The sequence below is a fragment of the Chanodichthys erythropterus genome, chromosome 21, assembly GCF_024489055.1.
Source record: "Chanodichthys erythropterus isolate Z2021 chromosome 21, ASM2448905v1, whole genome shotgun sequence".
Taxonomy (NCBI): Eukaryota; Metazoa; Chordata; class Actinopteri; order Cypriniformes; family Xenocyprididae; genus Chanodichthys; species Chanodichthys erythropterus.
The window spans coordinates 4,967,187-4,989,193 of record NC_090241.1 but is presented as its reverse complement, the minus strand read 5'-3'; the positions used below and the strand labels follow the sequence as shown (position 1 = coordinate 4,989,193).

The following is a 22,007-nucleotide window of genomic DNA, read 5'->3' as shown; positions in this document are numbered from 1 at the left end:
AGAATTCAACGTCTTCATCAACAGATATTTCTGCTGTTGCACTCGCACAGCTGTCAGTAGAAAATGGTTATAATGCTGGAAAATATAAAAGCATCACCCAACCACTCGCATATACTCACATATGTGAGAATAAGGAGAGCATGCTCTCATTGGGAGAAGGTATGCAAGAGTGTCTATATGATGCAGCCCCTGAGGAACCAGCGACATTAATGACCTGACCATAGGGCTGTAAGATTAATTGAAATAAAACCAAAATAAGTTTACACCAGTACTGTACCATGACTTTCACGGTTACTTTTTTCTCATCGAGACATCACAAGCAAGCCATTCACAATTCTCTCTACCAGAACAGAGTCAAATTAACAGTGCAAGTTCGTTGTCATTTCTTCATTTAACACAGAAGATGTTGATTACAACTTCAGCACCATCGGACCGAACCATCAAGAATTTCTCCTGAGACTGCAGATCCGGTCACTCTTCAACAGCTAAGGCATTTGCAAGTATCGTACATTTGAACACTAAACAGCGATTTAGTATTAAGTTGTGAACCCCTTTGTTAACAAAGGTGCTTTATAGTCAGAAACTGATGGTTCTTCCAGGTCGTTAAATGACTCTTTAATAGCTCAATTCCTCTGTTATGCTATAGTTTCATTCACTTCCACTTTCTCATTTCCTATTTTTGTGTGATGTGTGTCTGTTTTGTTATGATGTGTAACTGATTAGTTATGTGTTTGTGACTTAGTTAAATAAAACTTTTGAGCACATTCTTGCGAGTTGATTCTGATCTGCTTATAAACCAATCTCAATTTAATGATTATGATCACAGCTACATGCTAAGTAAGCGTTATTTTTCTGTGGCCACAGAAAATATCCTTTCTGAAGAGTCGATAGACAATCAATACTGAGTGTTCGCTGGCCGAACAGAATAATTGATTGTAATATTAAAGGTGCCATCGAACGTTTTTTTACAAGATGTAATATAAGTCTAAGGTGTCCCCTGAATGTGTCTGTGAAGTTTCAGCTCCAAATACCCCATCGATTTTTGTTTTTAATTTTTTTAACTGCCTATTTTGGGGCATCATTAACTATGCACCGATTCAGGGGCTGCTGGCCCTTTAAATCTTGTGCTCCCTGCCCATCGAGCTTGCGACTCTATAATACAGTGGATTTACAAAGTTCACACAGCTAATATAACCCTCAAATGGATCTTTACAAGATGTTCGTCATGTATGCTACATGCATGCTTGTATGGTCATGTGAGTATAGTATTTATTTGGATGTTTAATTTTGATTCTGAACGAGTTTGATAGTACTCCGTGGCTAAAGCTAACATTACACACTGTTGGAGAGATTTATAAAGAATGAAGTTGTGTTTATGAATTATACAGACTGCAAGTGTTTAATAATGAAAATAGCGATGGCTCTTGTCTCCGTGAATACAGTAAGAAACGATGGTAACTTTAACCAACAGTAGCCTACATTAGCAACATGCTAACGAAACATTTAGAAAGACAATTTACAAATATCACTAAAAATATCATGATATCATGGCTCATGTCAGTTATTATTGCTCCATCTGCCATTTTTCGCTGTTGTTATTGCTTGCTTACCTAGTCTGATGATTCAGCTGTGCACAGATCCAGACGTTAATACTGGCTGCCCTTGTCTAATGCCTTTCATAATGTTGGGAACATGGGCTGGCATATGCAAATATTGGGGACGTACACCCCGACTGTTACGTAACAGTCGGTGTTATGTTGAGATTCGCCTGTTCTTCGGAGGTCTTTTAAACAAATGAGATTTATATAAGAAGGAGCAAACAATGGAGTTTGAAACTCAATGTATGTCTTTTCCATGTACTGAACTCTTGTTATTCAACTATGCCAAGGTAAATTCCATTTTTAATTCTAGGGGACCATTAATTAAGCTACATGAAATTAATTCAATTAACTGATGCAAATATTTATAATTAATTATGATGAGTTATGATTAATTATTCATATTTCCATTTTGAGATCATTTTTTTCAGAAAAATCTCAAGTTATGGCAACCACTCACACCCAGTGTTATCTTCCACCACTATGTAAAACAGCCAGAGACTCATGGAACCCATCAGGTAACTGTTATGGAACATCTACTCAACCTTGACAAACCACAGGCTTCTAAAACCTCCCTGCACAGATACTTGCCATTATTACCCTTCATCTAATGACCAACCTAATTCATCACCAGACAGCCTCTCAACCTCTTATCAACCTTCAATGGGGGGATTTACCAATTCCACCAGACAATAATGTTCACATTGAGAAACAGACAGTGCCTGAATGAGTCTGTGAGGATTAATATAGCATTACGGAAATTGGCACGCTTGGCAATGTGTTAAAAATGCAGAATAGAAGCATATTGTGATATAGCCAGCAAGAGGATAGGGAGGGAGAGAAATGGCAAAGGAAAGAGGGAGGGTATTGACGGTAAAGGGAAAATAAACTCATTGGCCCAAGGAAAATTCTGCAGCCCATCACCCACCTCTATAGCCCTAAACATGCTGACATTTCAGTGTTCACCAGTGGAGTCTCAGTTACTGCAACATGACCATTCTGAGATATTTCTGCTCCATTTCAGACATCACTCAGTTATAATGCCAACATTCTGCCCATCTTTCTGCCCTGTAGGGAGAATTTTAGCTGCTCAGGTGATCTGAAAAGCAGCTTCTGTCCTTATTGTAGGCACATTGCCCTGAAGACACAAATGACTATGATTCACCCTGCGAGTTTCTCTCAGAATTTCATTTCTGCAGCTCCGCACACTAAAATGAAGCCTGAAAGAACGCAAAAGCTGAACGAGTGTAATAACCACATTTATTAATTTCTACTTAACTTCCAAAATACTTCATGTGTGTAAGAATATAATTAAGAACTTTTACACAGTTCAGGCAATTTTAGTGTATACATTTGAATAAAACTATAATATTCAAACAAAGCCAAGAAAAATTAAACAAATGAAAAACAAAATACTGAGATGATACCGATATCCAATTATTTTGAACGGCATCTGCCAATAGTTTGGTGGCTTTTTTCTGCTGCTTTAAAAACATTAACAATTAATTACACAGCTTTAAATGAAATTTAAATTATAATTTTATTGCCAAGTATGTTTTACACATTTAACATAAAGTGCTTTATAACTTCTCAACCAGACCAGCGGAGATGTTAGAAATACATGTAATTAATTTTTATATGACTTTAAAAGGAAAAAGCACAATATATTAAGACGAATAAATAATCAAAAGCATTTAATTCAGTAATGACAACTGCTTCTAATGTGTTTAAAGCAGTATAGTATTATAATCAACAAGAATACATCAGTTGGAGATTTATTATGCAATGTAGACAGATTTGTTGGTTTGCAAAAGTGTCAAATTGTTTCCTTTCAGTGAATAACAGCTTTTTCATGCTACAAATCGCAACTCATTTTCACACAAACCTGTGTTCTGCTCTCTTTTGATTGACAGGACATAACTGACTTTGTCGCTGTTTATAAACAATTGCTCAATATCTGACACCGATGATTAGCTAATACATTGGTATACCTTCCACGTCCTTCCTTTCTTCTTTCCTTCCCTTCATATCTCCTTTATCTCACTCTCGTCTCCTAACCTCATGTATGTTCACACATAGCAGTGTGAAAATGACATTACACTGCACTTCCTGTGCAGCTATCAAATATACATGACAGAAGGACAGAGAGCCAGAAAGAGAAAGAGTGAGAGAAATTAATGATAGATGAAGCTGTTAGGCTAAAAGCTGTGCCTGAGAGATTCCCACCATATGCAAGAATACAGAGAGATGATGAGGAGACTAGACTTGGCTACACATTGCTACGCCTCTCCCCTCCTCCTTTAATTTATGGCCTACATACTAACACTCACTAAAGACACACACTGGTTTTATGGGGCATTTTATTCTCAGCCTGAACAAGGTCATTGATGTTAACAGGAGAAACTGGAACACAAGAGATGAGATACAAGTCCAAAATGAATTTTGAGATTTTCTGAAGGAAACGTGCAGGGCTTGCCAGAAGTTGCCACAATGACAAGGTTAAGATACTATGATGTCCTGAGTGGTTTTAAGCATGTTTTTATGTGGTTGTTAGGTGGTTGCCTACTCTCTATGTATTTGAAAAAAGTGAAAATCATGGTTTCCATTTTGAACTGTTTTGTTCAGTTTGTCTAAAAGTAAATAGTAAAAGTAAACACTTTCCACAAAAAAATACATAAATAAAAGAAACAGTTTTGTTTACATAATTTAGCTTTTTAGTTTATGGTGAAATTAAGTTGTAAAAAAACAAAAAAATTATTATACTGACCTATATTAAGTAACATTTTGGCTTATGTCTAAAGGAAATATATTGATTAAGTATATGGTTTTTGTAATAAATAATCTTTTTACTTTGTATGAATGTTTTTGTCTTTGGAAAACAAAATATTTTTGATTAGAGGAACACTCCACTTTTTTTGAAAATAGGCTCATTTTCCAACTCCCCTAGAGTTAAACAGTTGAGTTTTACCGTTTTCGAATCCATTCAGCCAATCTCCGGTTCTGGCGGTACCACTTTTAGCATAGCTTAGCATAGTTCATTGAATCTGATTAGACCGTTAGCATCGCGCTAAAAATGACCAAAGAGTTTTGATATTTTTCCTATTTAAAACTTGACTCTTCTGTAGTTAAATCGTGTACTAAGACCGACGGAAAATAAAAAGTTGTGATTTTCTAGGCTGATATGGCTAGGAACTATACTCTCATTCAGGCATAATAATCAAGGAACTTTGCCGCCGTTCCATGGCTGCAGCAGTGCAATGATATTACGCAGCGCTCGTGAGCCCCTGCTTGCACAGGGAACGTGCCTTGCAACCATGGAGACGTTTGTGAGAAACGCTGCGTAATATCATTGCACTGCTGCAGCCATGATACGGCAGCAAAGTTCCTTGATTATTACGCCTGAATGAGAGTATAGTTCCTAGCCATATCAGCCTAGAAAATCGCAACTTTTCATTTTCCGCCGGTCTTAGTACATGATGTAACTACAGAAGAGTCAAGTTTTAAATAGGAAAAATATCAAAACTCTTTGGTCATTTTTAAGCGCAATGCTAACGGTCTAATCAGATTCAATGAACTATGCTAAGCTATGCTAAAAGTGGTACCGCCAGAACCGGAGATCGGCTGAATGGATTCGAAAACGGTAAAACTCAACTGTATAACTCTAGGGGAGTTGGAAAATGAGCCTATTTTCAAAAAAAGTGGAGTGTTCCTTTAATATTAAATCAAAATTTATATAAATAGAATTTGAGAAGAACGAATAAATTTGGCTGTAACAAATTAAATTATTTATGATAAGTTGACTCAAACTATATTTTTTTTCAGTGTAGGCATATAATGGAATTGTTCAATTAAAAACAGCTATTAAAGAAATCATTTTATGCATACAATATGTGAAACAAAATGTTGTAATGTTTTTAGTCTCAATCTCAACACTCTTTTCTCCTCATCCTCTCAATTCCTTCCTCTCACTCTGTCCTTCACTCAGTTGCTCTCTCTTACTCCTATGCCCTATTTTAAAAGCAGGAACACTGAAGACTAAGAAATGAGACACCTGTCTGGAGACCCCCATCCTGCCAAGCCAGTATGTCTTTTTTTAACGACCTGCTGACAGATTTATGCATCTGGAAAAGGAGCGAGACAGAGATCTAAACGGTCAAGCGGTTCACCATGGCAATAGAGGAGTAAATTGTCCATCAAGGGCAGATATATGTTCTCTGCCGGACAGAGTGGGAATGTGTGGACTACTGGTACAGAAAAGGACAGATGTTACAGTATGCAGCATTTCTGGAAGTGCTGCATTGTTCTTTCTTGAGTGTCAAACGATCGATATATGCAAAAAAGGAAATCTTTTAGGTAGATTTGGATACTTATAAATTGACTGCATGCTTGATTGCTTTTAAGTTTACATTTTTGTTAGAAACAAGCCATATCACACTTCTTTTAAATGAGTAAATATGTCTGGAGCACATCTTGGGAATCTAGTGTTCCTTTAAAGTGATTTATGGACGAATCTCATGAAACCTATAAATATATCAAGGTCTTTTTTGGACAATTCCTTCAAAAAGGAACTGAAGTCTAATCGTAAAAACCATTAAAGGTGCCCTAGAATTAAAAATTGAATTTATCTCAGCATAGTTAAATAATAATAGTTCAGTATATGGAAATACAGTGAGTCTCAAACTCCATTGTTTCCTCCTTCTTATGTAAATCTTATTTGTTTAAAAGACCTCCAAGGAACAGGTGAATCTCAACATAACACCGTTACGTAACAGTCAGGATCATTAATATGTACGCCCCCAATATTTGCATATGCCAGCCCATGTTCAAGGCATTACGCAAGCCAGTATTAACATCTGGATCTGTGCACAGCTGAATCATCAGACTAGGTAAGCAAGCAAGAACAATAGCGAAAAATGGCAGATGGAGCGATAATAACTGACATGGTCCATGATATCATGATATTTTTAGTGATATTTGTAAATTGTCTTTCTAAATGTTTCATTAGCATGTTGCTAATGTACTGTTAAATGTGGTTAAAGTTACCATCGTTTATTACTGTATTCACGGAGACAAGAGCCGTCGCTATTTTCATTATTAAACACTTGAAGTCTGTGTAATTCATAAACACATCTTTATTCTTTATAAATCTCTCCAACAGTGTGTAATGTTAGCTTTAGCCACGGAGCACCATCAAACTCATTCAGAATCAAATGTAAACATCCAAATAAATACCATACTTACGCGATCAGACATGTTGCATGATGAACACTTTGTAAAGATCCATTTGAGGGTTATATTAGCTGTTTAAGGCAAGCGCGAGCTCCGTGGGTGGGGAGCGTGAGGATTTAAAGGGGCCGCAGCCTGAATCGGTGCATAGTTAATGATGCCCCAAAATAGGCAGTTAAAAAAATTAATTAAAAAAAATGGGGTATTTTGAGCTGAAACTTCACAGACACATTCAGGGGACACCTTAAATTTATATTACATCTTGTAAAAAAAAACGTTCGATGGCACCTTTAACTTTTTTGAATTCATCATTTTGGCAGTTTCTTCACAATTTGTCCTCGATTCTCATTATGTGTACTTATTATGCATTGTTGTACCTAATTTATGTGGATTAGAAACATCCAAAAATTACACTATTACAGTAATGTGATTATTATGTGAATCACCATTGAGAATAAGTGGAATTACAAAAAAAATGTAACAAATTTTGATGTATTACAGTCATGAGAATCTAGGGGATAATGTGCGTATAATCCATAAAACTAATGCCAAAGTTCAAATGCTCATAAGATACTGTAGGCTTAAATTTCATTATGCAAAACTATTTTTTATGATATAAAATGTGATGTGGACATAATGTGAAATTCATCCTTAAAAGCACAGCAGTGTCTCATAATATGTGACCCACAAAAAAGTGTTGGGTTAACATGGTACGCTCATGAAGTCATCCATTTTGGCTCTAATCACAGCAGGGTGAAATCACAGGGGAAACGATGCTAAATCAGGAAAGCCAAAGCTGCAGTTGTAATGACAAAGGGAGTTAATTACATCGCAAGGCCTAGCTGTTTGCGTTCTGATAATTATAGGCCTATACAGCCAGCAAGAAAGAGAATACACAAGCTGGTAATCTACCAAAAGGTTACACGCAGGCTTGTGCAATTTGTCCGGTTTCATAGACATAACACAAGAGCAATTTCCCACAAAATTTCCCTAGGAAGATTCAGATGGATGACCCTGGCCTCTGTGAACATTATAAAGGTACTATAATCACTATAATAACCCGCCGTGTTACAATAATCCCACCGAGCTGCCACCTCTCCATCTGAGGGTTTAGCACAAGCACATGGCTGCCATAGCAACAGAGGGGCAGGAGGTGTTGGGTGTGAACTAGGGCAATAGTGGAGTGGACAGGGCAGAAGGTTACATATTAAAGTTGAAATATTGCATTGGGAATTGGACTGATTTAAGACACAGATGGATAATAAATAAAACTGGACTGATATTTGAATGCCTGTGCAGAGGATCAAGAAAATATTGCAGGGAAAAGTCAAATGCAGCATGGGTATATTTTTAGCCTGCATGTTTGTGTCTGTACTGTTGATGCAAGCCACCTCACCTCACTTCTGATGGGTACTTCTCCCTCTCCCATACACACATATTCTTCTGCATGTGCTGACGCCTTCCTCTCACCTTACTCAGCTCATCTTCCTGAACATACAGAAAGTTTTGTCCATATACTGTACACTACACTGTTTAAAAGATTGGGGTTGGTAAGTTTTTTGGTCACCAAGGCTGCAGTACTGTGAAATATGTGACCATGGACTACAAAATCAATCATAAGGGTCAATTTTTTGAAACTGAGATTTATCTCATCTGAAAGCTATCTGAATAAATATTCTTTCCATTGATGTGTGGTTTGTTAGGACAGGACTATATTTGGTCCAGATACAACTATTTGAAAATCTGGAATCTGAGGTTGCAAAAAAATCAAAATATTAAGAAAATGCGCCTTTAAAGTTGTCAAATTAAGTCCTTACCAATGCATATCCACTCACAAAAATACATTTTTTTATATATTTATGTTAGGAAATTTACAAAATATCTTCATGGAACATGAACTTTAATTAATATCCTAATGATTTTTGGCATAAAAGAAAAATCGATAATTTTGATCCATACAATGTATTGTTGGTTATTGCTACAAATATACCCATGCGACTTATGACTGGTTTTGTGTTCCAGGGTCACATATTACAATTTAAAATAACTTTATTCCATATTAATATATTTTATGTATGTAATTTATTTCTTGTGATGGCAAACTGATTTTTCATTACTCCTGTCTTCAGTTAAGAATTTTAATTCTGATATGGTGCTAAAGTAACATTTCTTATTATTATCAATATTGGGAATGTTGTGGTACTTAACATTTTTGATGGAAACCATGATACGTTGTTTTTCAAATTTCTTTGATGAATAGAAAGTTCAAAAGAATATCACTTGTTTGAAACATAAATCTTGAGTTATTTTATAAATATTATAAAAAACATTTGCAACTTTTGATCAATTTAATCATCAAAAGTCAATTTCTTTGAAAATGTTGAACAGTAGTATATCTATACATATAAACAGTCAGTTACAATATAAGCCACATGATATTATTATGTAGGAAAACCTCTTATAACAGCAACTCTGTCAGTGTTGTTAGCACCTGCCAACTAGTCTCAGCCTCAAACGGCATGGCCACATCAGGTCAGACTGTTTTAGCTCTTGAGCAGACTAAGCTGATAGTTGCAACAAACCACTTAAGAAAACACACAGTGATAATATTTTTTTTTTATTTTAGTTTTCTCAATTTAAAAGGATTGCTTAGAAGCCAAAAATGAAAATTCTATAATTTACTTCTTAAATATTTAAACCTACATGCCACATTCGACTGCTCCACACATCAACATGTCTGCCATCTTGAAAAGGTCAACATTTCAGATGCTGTTGTCACTCACAGTGACAAAAAAAAAATCCAAGATGTCACAACACTAAACAACATTAAAGATAAATACTATGAAAATCATTTGCTGAAGTCTATTGATTATAGACTGATTGTACAGTTGCGGCGCCTCTACTGCCGTGAATCCGTTACTCATCTACCAACAAGTCTGCACCTCACCACATCACATTTAGTATCGTTTCGGCACACTTGGAACCTCCACCGAGGTGATACTATTTAAGCGAACCGTACCGTTCCGTACTGAGCCGTCTCATGCAGTTGGAAAACACCAAAAAGAGAGACAAATTGAGCCGTACCGAACCCTACCGTGCAGTGGAAAAGCGCCATAAGAATGTCCAACTTCATCCACATAGACCCAGTACACTCAAAGCAATACATACTATATAGCTTGTATCATGATCGTCTGTAAAGATGCTTTGAAACAATGTGTACTGTGAAAAGTGCTATATAAATAAATTTGATTTGACTTGACTTGGTAGTCAGACATTTTGAACCTATATTTTCCCAAGAAACCAAGTGTGACCCTTATTTTCCAGGGCCTCTGGTTCTAAAATGAGCCCAGGTTAAAACCCTGCAATGATCACAGGTTGAGACTTAATGTTGGGATTGAGGCACCCTGGTTTCTCTCTGCATGGGGTTTAGTTCATATTCTGACAGCCTCAAAGAAAAAGACTTGAATAAAAGAAAAAGCTATCATCTCAGATGAGTGAGACTTTATGAGAGACTGTTTTAATTATACACAAGGGACCGGGACAATGACTAGACCATATAATGATGCCATGAATGTACAGAGAGAGAGGTAAAGGAGGAATGGAGACATGGGAAGGGGCACACATGCATCAGCTGTGGTAGAAAGAGATTTGCAGTTTTCCCTGGAGCGGTCTGTCAGATCTGCTCTTCACAGGCAGGCGGAGGCGGCTGATCTGGGTCAGGAGAGAGAACTTTGCTCAGTGCTTCTCTCTGCTGGTCTCTCTAACTGTGAACACAAGTGCGCACACATGCAGTAGTTTTTCTCTAGGTATGTATCTGCCTCCGTCCTGATTTCCAGACCCTTCATAGTCACTGTATATCCTGCTTGTGATCCTGTAACATGGTTATGTGGGTGAACTGGAACTAAATATGGCTACAATATTTTAAGGGAGGGATAATGTACAGTCAGCCAATCACTATTGCAAAATAAATCCTGACAGGGTGAATCAGTAATCATTATCCTGCTTATTATATGGATACCTACACTGAAAAAAAATTATACTTTGTTTTGGACCAACTTAAATTTATTTATTTTTACAGCCAAAGAATATTTATTAAAAAGAACGTCCTTAAATTAGTAAATGCATTTGCGCCAGTTAGGGCACCCATGCGCGTGCTGGTCTAAAAAAGAGGTGTGTTCAGACGCATTGCTGGCGCATTGCTATTTTAAGGTGCTGAAAATAGACTGCGCCATAGACCAACTCAAACCTGGGGCCTGTACCATGATGGTAGATGAACAAACTCAGGGTTATAGGATTAGTTTCGAGTTGACAAAACCAAACCACTCCAATTCGGCTTTGTTGGTACCATGATGCTGATCATCAACTTTCTCTGTCAACTCAGGCTTTGATCCTGAGTCTGTGAAGTGTGTGCACATGAATCTGTGACATCAGTGGTGAACAGCCAATCACATGCCTTGCAACAGAAATAAACTGTGATTCACTTCTCACGAGAGAGCCAGCGAGATTCAATTAACTGAAAATTAAGAATTTAAACGCATTTACACTAATGGAAAATACTTATCTTTGAAAGAGGACAAATAAAAGAAATGATCTTTCTCTATCAGTCCAAGTGAAGTTAGTTTATATGGTTAATAATATATAGCGATAGAGACTCAAACATACAAGCTCACATGTAGTCATATTTAAATAGTATATTTACACCTTATTTATATTAGCCTACATATGATCAATATTCATTGAAACTAAGTGCTTAATAAAGACTGTTAAACTAAACTTGCATGTGTGTAATGGATTAATAAAAATATAGATCATATACAAATCATATATAAATTATATTATCATTAAAACCAGACAATTTCATCATTAAATATTTGTTTTTACTATATAATGACCTTTAATTTGGAGGAAGAGAAACTGGGGGAGTGACTTTATTGCGTTGGGTGTGTCAGTGTCACTTAGCTTACACCTGATTGGTCCAATTTCAGTTTGAGATCTCTAACCCTGAACATAACCTGCCCCGGAGCAGGTTAGCCGTGGAGCGTAAGTTACCATGGCGATGAACACCGCTAAAAGCCAAGTCACTTTCATGGTACCTAAAACCCAGGATTGGTGCAAACTAATCTGAAACTTACCTGGCTAGCCAGCTAATCCAGCTTCATGGTACAGGCCCCTGGTCTAAAGTCTAAAGTCAATGGCGCAATATTTTTTTGTTAGAGCAAGTTGGTAGAAACTGCGCCTCTGGGCGCGTCCACTGCGGACTTTGCTTATTACACACAGGGATGCACATCACAAAAACATGCCAAATATTAAAAACAAAAGGATTACAGTGTAAAAGAATATTATTGTGTAGGCTACATAGATATAAAAATGTAACTTCATTTAACTTCTAACTAAACGTTTAACTTTGAGCACGCGCAGATCGGTTTCGTCGCTTGAAAAGCGTTCAGCTTTTCCGCCAACAAATTCCGACATGTAAATAGCAATCCGCCATGGCGCGAGCACATCTCGCTCTTAAAGGGAATGGGAGATGACACTCTGATTGGTTTATTGAACGTTACGCCCATTACTCATTAAGAGAATGTTACGGTATGTAGGTCGAGAGACGAGGCAGATACGGATTTCCACAAACATGTACTCTTTACTTCAATAAACAAAGGCAGGAACACCAACATACACATGTACACAACAAAGAACCGACCAGGAGTGAATGGAGTGAGTGCAATATAAAGGGTGTGTTAATGAGAGAGTCCAGGTGCAGGTGATCCGTGAAGATAGGGAGATGACGAGGGAAGTGAGTGCAGGTGTGGAGAACAGGAGGATACTGGGAAATGGAGTCCAGGGGAACAAGGGATCTGTAACAGAGAATAGGGACAACCCATTTAAAAAATGCGCCCCGGTGCACGGACCGCTTTTCTGTCGTAAAAATAGCAAAAGTGGATTTGGACACGCCCTGAGTGAACCTGCGCCGTGCGCTTTACACTTTGCGTTTAGATCGTTAAAATAGGGCCCTAGGTAGGTCATTATTTAAGTATAATTTTCATTTGATATAAAACTAAAAACATTTTTGTTAGTAAATGTTTAATTTAGTTTACTTACTATAAAAAAAGACAGGAATTTTCTCTTCGAAAGATCTTACTGTTTATTGTGATGCCTTTTTAAAATATGCATTTTGCTATGTACAATAAATAAATAAAAATTTATTTAAATTTTTTTCTATGGGGAGTGTTATTTGCTTTTAGCCAAATGGAACAAAACCAAAAATCATGGTTTACAATTGGACCAATATGAAGATGCATCGGGTCCTTAGTTGAGAAATCAAATTTTCCTTGAGCTTTTGACATGTAACAGCTCATCATCCTACAAGAATATCCTGTAAGTTTGAGAACTGAAAAATTCCTTCTTAAGGCCCCGGTATACTTCAAACGAAATCGAAGAACGAACTGATGTGACGTCATTTCGAACAAAATCAGGCCAAAACGAAGTTCGTTTTGTGTTCTTTTTGGAAGTTTGAAACGGCTTGCCAAAGCGAACTTTCAAGAAAAGTTCGCTCCAGCTGCAAAACACCTTCGTAATACCATTGGTCAGTCACGATAACGTAATAGGTGGTGTGCGCTGAGGCTTCGCCTTCATTGGCATGGAAGTCTTCTCTGACTCATTTGATCTGTAGAGTTTGTTGAGGTAAGAGCTCCATGAAAACATGAACAGACTAGATAGCTGCTTATAGTACAAAATGAAGTTGTGCTTCTGATGAAATGAGGCACTAACACTGTTTTTCATGTTTGATACTGTAAAGCTGCTTGATTTTAAGCAATCTATTTAATAAAGTGCTATATGAAAACGTGACGTGACTGGAGTGCTACTTTGCAGAGCTCGTGCTAACATACTAATGTTGTTATGATCAGATGCTTTTCTTATGCTTTCTATAATAGATGCATGCTGTTTTGTCATTTTTGTTGGGGTTGGTTTGTTACTGAGAAGAAAGTGCATGGCACATATTTACATATTCATCTAAAAGTCGATCACAGCAGTGTGGGCGGCGTCAGATGTTCAATTACAGTATATCGCTGGTCACGCATTTCGAACTTTGTTTGAAGTATATCAGGGCCTTATACAAAAACAGCTTTCATTGAGACCAAGCCCAGATAACGACTCATTGTGGAATGTGAAAAACACAGTAGCTGCATTGGATTTGCAGAGAGCCTGAAATTAAAAAACAATGCTGTGCCTTCTCTATTGTATCCGACAGGAATGGCGCAACACACTTATGTGAGTAAAAAGTTTTTACTGTGTCACTATTGCTTTGTTACAGATCGTTTGATAGGTATGGATTATGTATACATGTCTAACAAAAAACAAAACAGTGACTAAACGGTCAACTTCATATTGTTTCTCTTAGTAGGATAAAATAATATGTTATTTGAACATTCAAAGAATGCTCCATTTACAATCGCTGGAACCGTCAAACTGCGCAAGTGTTCTGGACTCTCGCCAAAACTCCCATTAGAATCAATTGATCTCTTATTTACATTGTGTTTGCTTTGTTAGTCATGATGAAAGCATTCAAATCGAGTTACAATTACGAGATCACTGCATTCATACACTCAACATGTCTGTGATCAACTACATGCTCATCACTGCAACTTTTCATGCCACAATCTAAATATAATGCTATAATCAACATTTTTCACAATTAGTAAACCTTGAGAACTCTAATAGTAAAAAGGTGCTAAAAGTTTTCAAGAATATTCCACATGTAATACTTCACTATTTCATATGCAAAAATGTTAGCCAATCACAGCAGTGGGCATTTACACTGAAGTCTCACAGCAGACTCGCCCCTTAAAACAGTGTGTTCAAATGAGAGGGATAAAGTCAGGTTAGGAAAAAAGCCTTTTATTTTCTAAATTATGACCATTTTTGATGTAAAAAATCATACTAACATTATTAGTGCACCCCAGGAAACATCAAATAATAAAATAATGCAGTTCATGACTCCTTTAAATGATGCGATTGTTTCACTTTTTACAGTGTCTAAAATAATAAAAAATAAATAAATAATGATTAGAATTGAAATTATGTGATATACAAAAGACATGAAACAAGCACAGCAGTGTAGAAAACAGTCGATTGCACAGTTTATTGACCATCACCTGAAAATATCTGACCACAAAATGTCTTTTGTAAAAACAAACATATAAGAAATATTTTCAGCTGATAGTCCTTGGATGTCTGAGAACAATTAATGGTTTCCCAGGTAAGATAAATAAAATACTAGTTTAATTTAATTTAATTCCAAATGTAATAGTTCTGGCAAGATTCTGAAGATTTAATACACACTTTGCTATAATATGAGGTTCCGCTCCAGAGGAAAGTGGAACCTCACAAGAATCCGTGAGAAATGCCTTTTCTAATCTGAAAATGAGAATCTGACACACTGATGATCAATAGTTATGCCCTTGAAGGAAGGAAAACTTTCCAAGATAAGAGGTGGTAAACACAAAGCAACCAAACAAGTGCAGGGGGAAAAAATCAAAGGAGACAGAGAGAATATCTCTAAGAGCTGATGGTACCAGTCTTTTCCAAAGCTACACAGTATGTGATAAGTCAATGCTAGAGCCCTCTACTTCAAACAACCTGTGAAATTAGTGCATTGCAGCAATGGATGAATGAAAAGAGAGGAAAGACAGCGGTAAAGAGAATGATATACAGAGAGAGGGAAAGAGAGAGAGATTCACACTGGAACGAATCAAGGCAGTCATTTCAAATGAAGCTGCTTAGGAAATATAGGTCACACATCTCCAGTGGCTGATTTCCTCAGAACCAGCGACACAGAGAGCGAGAGAGGACACCCAATTCATGTCATCATGAAACATGAATTCTGCTCTGACCTGGAAGAACAGACACACAGGTTCTGTAATGCTGTAATAGAGGATCGTACAGATTTCTCATTTGACACATCAAATTATTTTCATTTTCTGCTCTTTGAAATAACTGCTGAAGCTCCTGCCACCTGTCAACAAATCACACTTTTACCTTTCTCACACTTTATCTACCAAACAACTTCATATAGGGAGGTACAAAATGCTAAAAATACTAAAAACTAAAATTTAAAAGCTACAAGTCAATTTAGGCATGATAACATTATAATATACAAAATAAAAACTACAAAAACACAATCCACCATCATATCCTGAATATTTATCACCATTAAAGATGAAGAGGTGAACTTTCAACAGAAAATTCACAAGAATCCATAAGGAAAAGAATATTTGTTTTGAGATTTGCTAAAGATTATGTAACAGCGTTATTGAAATAACTAGATTAGTAGGTGTTGGATGACGTTAATCTAAATGTAAAAATGAGCCTTAATATCAAATACAGGCCAATACATATAAATAATTAAAAAAAACTCTAACGTCGGCCGATAATACATGGTCATACAGACATCACGAGTTTCTATTTTTATATATTACTTTTCCCACACTAGAATTCTATATTAATGGCCAGTAAAAATGTAAATGACATCCCAACATCCATTCCATTCATAAGTTCAGAGATAGTCAGTGTTTGCTCTAGTATCTTTTATTTCTCCATTTTCCCCTTCAATTCTTTAGCACTCTTTTCTCTGACTTCCTGTCCTTTTCTGCTTTTACCCCCCAGCCCATGTTTATAAATAGGTCTCTGTGTCTGGTGAGAAACAGTTTGGGTTGGCACCCTCCACTTACCACTGCTGTGTTGCTTCTGATTGTGGACATGCCAAAGTGGCACAACTGTGTCTGCAAGCATTTCTGCATATATTGAAGTACATTTACACAACAACAATGTTGCATTTTTCACATACAGATGACAACATTGTCAAAACGATCCCCATTCACACAGATCCATTAAAACGATTAGAAACACTGTATAATGCATGCCAGGCCAGTAGTTGGCGATGTCACTTTGTAAAGAAAAACTACGCACCTATAGACTAAACGTAATACTCATGCGCATGACATCACCATTTTCACTAATTCACATTTTTGTAGTTTACAGAGATGATAACGTATCGTTTTCAAAAACTTGAAAAGCTATGAAACCCGTTTTTAAAAGTTTATGTTTTCAGGCCCCCCAAACGCTGTTGTTGTGTAAATGAACAGCCAAAATACATAAAAAGTTTTCCGTACTGTTTTTAGGCCCCTTAATACTGGTTGAGCCATTTTAAGTGAACAGGGACTCAGGAAGTTTATAAAGGAATTAAATTAAAGCCAGAATTTGACCTAGAAAAAATTACTACAAAATTACTACAAAACCAAATTTAATGAAAACCCTAAGTTTTACACACACACACTTAATTGGACTCTCTTTTCAGTACTAAGTGTTGTTTCAAAAATCATATTTGTTGTAATAGAATAAAATATCAGTCCATGATTTTAGGATTTACACCTACTCTCACACAGTAGGGCTGTAGTCAACCAAAGAAATGCTTAGTCGATCAAAGTCTTGTCCTGCGCAACGATCATCGACTAAAAAAAAAAAAAAGACGTAATGTCTTTTTTGATTGAACATTTATTAAACAATTATAATAGAGCATTTATAAAACAACAACGAAAAACATCAATAATACATAAAACTATAATAATAATACAATTCTTTGAAAATTAGGTTATTTTTTAAACTGCAAATGAGGAGTTCTGTCCTAGGTCTATAGTGACTGTCACAATCGTGCACCTGACCACACCACACGCTACAAAAAATATAACTGCTAAAACTGCCAAATAATGAAAAATCCTAACAAAAGCTCTCGATTATACAGGCTCTATATTCTTCTTTACTTTCAAAGCTAACTTTTGTCCAACCGATCTAGGCGTTTTAAAACAAACACAAACAAACCTAAAATAGCCTAAAAAAAAACACTAATAATAATAGGCTGTATAGTAGGAAGGCCTATAGATTTATTTTCGTTTTGTTACATTATATAGGCTATTTTCAAACACGTCAAGTGTACAAATCTATCGAGTCAGCATAATAAAGCCGTTAAGGCTACTTAAAGATCTGCAGGCCTAGTCCACCTTTTTTATGTTGTGGGCCAAAAACACTAACATGTCCACATTCTTGGGTAAAAGACAGCTCCTCGACTTGTTAACAATCCTGCTTTGGAAAATATGCGCTCTGCAGGAGTGGAGGTTGCAGGGATGTAGCGTTCTAACTGAATGAATACAGCAAAACTACCTATATTCCTTACTGAGCGCGAAGCAGCAGTGCAGCCAGCCACAGGTGCGGTTCCCGAGTGTTCATGTGGTGCGCTAAACTGTAGCGCCGTTATAAAATAGCCTAAATTAAAGCATTTAAAGTTTGGTATAAAACATAGGCTAATTATATTTAGAATACAGTAATATATAACTGCTAATAAATGAATAAATATCAAGGAGTAAATCAATGAAAATTTCTTTATTGGTAAAAAAAATAAATAATAAAAAAAATTTTTTGCAAGTGGTCGACCAATGAGAATGTCAGTCGACCAAAACGGCATCGACCGATTAGTCGACTAAACGACTAAAGTTGACAGCCCTATCACACAGTGTTTACATCACAGTCAAAAATAAGTGAGGAGCTCTGGTACTCTTGACATCAAGGTCAAGGTTGGGTTTGCCAAACTGTTATGACCACAGGATGCCAGATTGGGAGAAATTCAGTTTACTGTTGATTTGGCTGTTACACCCAACACTATATTGGAATAGTATTCTTTGGATAAGAAAAAAAGACTGATGTTTGAACTGAGATTGTAAAAATCTGTGCATAAAAATAGAACATCCTGTAAAGATGTAGGCCTTCACAAGTCCACATGCTCCATATGAAACAAGTCCACATGCTCCATATGATTCCAAAATTAAAGTCCAGGCACTAGGACCATGGGGTGACCCAGTAAGATAAAACATGCCTCCTTTCTAATGTTGCTGTGGGGACTAGAGGTGTTGACCGTTGAGTCACCAAAATGATAACCTGAACTGTCACTGAAGAGCAGACAGCAGAAAAAAGGGTGCTAAAAGATAGGTAGAAAGAAAGAAGGTAAATAAAAATTAGAACGAGAGCAGTTTGTGCTTCTGTGTTGTGCTTTAAAGGGTCACTGAGCTTTCAGTATCTGAAGAAACACCCCTGGGCTCCTGAGATTCTTTTGGGTGATGACACATTAGGATGTTGGGAAGAGATAAGGATTTTAGTGGGCGGGTCAGGCGTGTATTTTGGGGAGCTTACGTGCTTCACTGCATCTTACATGTATTGCCCCATTTCAAGTGTCAGTCTATACACAACTCCCTTGGGGGAAAGTTTAACCTCTGACCCTTACATTAACATTGGCTAAGGCTTTTTTTTAATTATACTTACTATTTTAGACTTATGGGCTAATGGAAACAAGCCATTTCTAGGGACCAGAAAATCAAACGAGAAGGGAGTAATTGCTGTTGACTTGGTCCAGTAAACAACCACCATTCAATGCCCTTGTAAACACCGATAGCAAACAGCACAGCATCACACTAAACATCACTCAAAACACCTTAGAAACAACATGAAACACCTGCCAACCACTCGCAACTCCCATCTTGGCAGCCATTTTGGCATGGGCAAGATCCAGCTAGCTAGTTGTACTCATATTAGCTGATGTATCACAAGCATCTTGGTTATCTGAAGCACTTGGAAAGACCAGCAATTAGAACCTCAGAGACAGATTTCACCGTAAATGCCCCATAAATTAAATTAAAGGCCCTTCCAGACAGTAACCTGTGAAGGATACAAGTTCTCCAGTTCCATAGACAGAAAAGTTTCCTGTGAGACATCATACAGCCTACTTTTGCAGTTTCTTATAGCATAACGATAAACACATAGATTCCAACTCCTCTCTCGGATAAATAGAATATCCAGAGTATTTGCATCATAAATTAATGTCATTTACTCACTAAGCCTTGTGTTAGTGTGCTGTCCACTCTGACAGATTAAATGCTGACTGCTTTAAACCATTTGAGACACATAGCATGTGCTCAAGAGGATAAATGGCTTAATGGGGATGCCGTAATTCAGTATTGGATAAAATGAAGGTGTTTGTTTGTGCATAGATTGTTTGCATTTAAAATTAAAAATTAAAAATTACTCACCTTCATGTCGTTCCAAACCCCTAAGACCTTCGTTCATCTTCAGGACACAAATTTATTTCAAGACACGAAGATATTTTTGATGAAATCCGAGAGCTGTCTGACTCCTCCATAGACAGCAATTTAACCAACACTTTCAAGATACAGAAAGGTACTAAAGACATCGTTAAAACAGTTGACGTGGCTGCAGTGATTCAACCTTAATTTTATGAAGCGATGAGAATATTTTTGTGTGCTTTCAGGTTATACATCAGAACGCCGAGTCATTATTGGCCAGGCTCCTGCGTCAGCGTCACACGCATGCGTCATGCTGCTCACTTGATCAGCGTTGGCCAATAATGAGTCGGCATTCTGACGTACAACCTGGAAGCGCTGGACGTAAACAGCATATGAGAATGACACAGAAGAGAAGAAATTGTTGAATAAAGTCATTATTTTTGTTTTGTTTTTGCGCACAAAAATTATTCTTGTCGCTTCATAAAATGAAGGTTGAATCACTGCAGTCACATCGACTATTTTAACGATGTCTTCAGTACCTTTCTGGACCTTGAAAGTGGTGGTTAAATTGCTATCTATGTAGGAGTCAGACAACTCTCGGATTTCATCAAAAATATCTTAATTTGTTTTCAGAAGATTAACAAAGGTCTTACGGGTTTGAAACGACATGAGGGTGAGTAATTAATGACAAAAAATTCATTTTGGGGTGAACTAACCCTTTAACAGAATGACAAAATCATCCAATCAAGTAAGATTTGGGCATCCCAATCTAACTGTATACTGTAAATGAAAATGAGAAGCAAATGGTATACAGACAGAAGCAGAGGTAGAAATGAAACAAATAGATGCTATTGTGAGGCCTGTTCTGCAGAATACAGATCAGGTAAACAAAACCACCATGCATTCATTGTGGCAGGTTCATTATGAGCCCTTGCATATATGTTCCTGAACAATTCCTATCAGGCTCAAGGTGAATGCTCTGAATATGGAATGTAGGAATAATCCCAATTATGTCCGGACAGCCTTCACAACACAGTCACGCGCTGGTTTTGGAATCAGAGACATTTCATGTCATTAATTCATAACAAATAACGTAGATACATGAAAATCAACAATTTGGAAAATGGGAGAGGTTTAGAAAAGCTTGAAGAAGCATCATATCAGATAGAGACCCTGCCTCTGCTTCAATGCGCGAGCCCCTTCCCCCCTCACGCGCGCCACAGCCCAGGCGAGAGCGAGTCACCGATGCACGCGACATCACCATAAACTACTGTCAACGTGTGAAATAACGCACTGGTCGCTTTTAATGAAGCACTTGAAATGACAAACATTAAAAACGCTTGTGTGTATGTAAAATGAATGGCACTGTTATAGGAGAAGACAGCATTACATGCAACATCCTGAGGCACAGCTAATGAAAATTAAGCTGTCCACCGGTTATTATCTCACAAATATTGCACATAATCTATTGTTTTTGCATTGCACATAAAGCACAACAGATGAAATGACACGTTCTCTTCATTAAAAAAAAATGAGCCCACCTCTGCGAAGAAGGTCTCCATCTTCCCTCAGAGGATGCAAGAGGATCCAGCTAATCAATCACAAAACTGCAGAGGATTCGAGAAACGTTTGACAAGATGTATATCTGTTCTGCAGTTGCTTTCCATTCACGAATGTTTACGAAGAGCAGGGAGCTGCAATCCTGCGTGAGGTGGCAATTCAAACAACTGATGGCGCGAGAAACGGACGTTGGCAAATAACAGCCGGTGGGAAAGGAAAACGCTCAGGTGTTTCGTTTCTGTAAGTGTCTTTTCTGTTTAATCTAAACGCCGGTGTCCAAACACATGCCTCGCTGACTCCGGTGTCCGCACCAGAGCGAATGAGCCAGTGTCCGCTCGCGCTTCTCCGGTTGGGCGGCGCACCGCGCGCAAAGACAGCCCCCCAAGTTTGCCCTTTTTACCGTGCATACCGGTAGTAAAATGAAAGAAATATGGCTTCACAGAAATAAACAGCATGACAGATATTACAGCTGTACTCTGAATCCATAATACAGCAAATAGTA

General features: G+C 37.2%; 1 protein-coding gene across 1 annotated transcript in view; it reads right to left on the bottom strand.

Moving 5' to 3' along the window:
• The window catches only part of myo10l1 (myosin X, like 1), a 79,772-nt gene extending 58,052 nt beyond the window's left edge, over window positions 1-21,720 (bottom strand). The window contains exon 1 of the mRNA XM_067373904.1: window positions 21,487-21,720. Coding sequence (XP_067230005.1) covers window positions 21,487-21,507 — 21 coding nt within the window. The 5' untranslated portion in view covers window positions 21,508-21,720. The remainder of the gene's footprint in view (window positions 1-21,486) is intronic.
• Window positions 21,721-22,007: the final 287 nt, after the last annotated feature.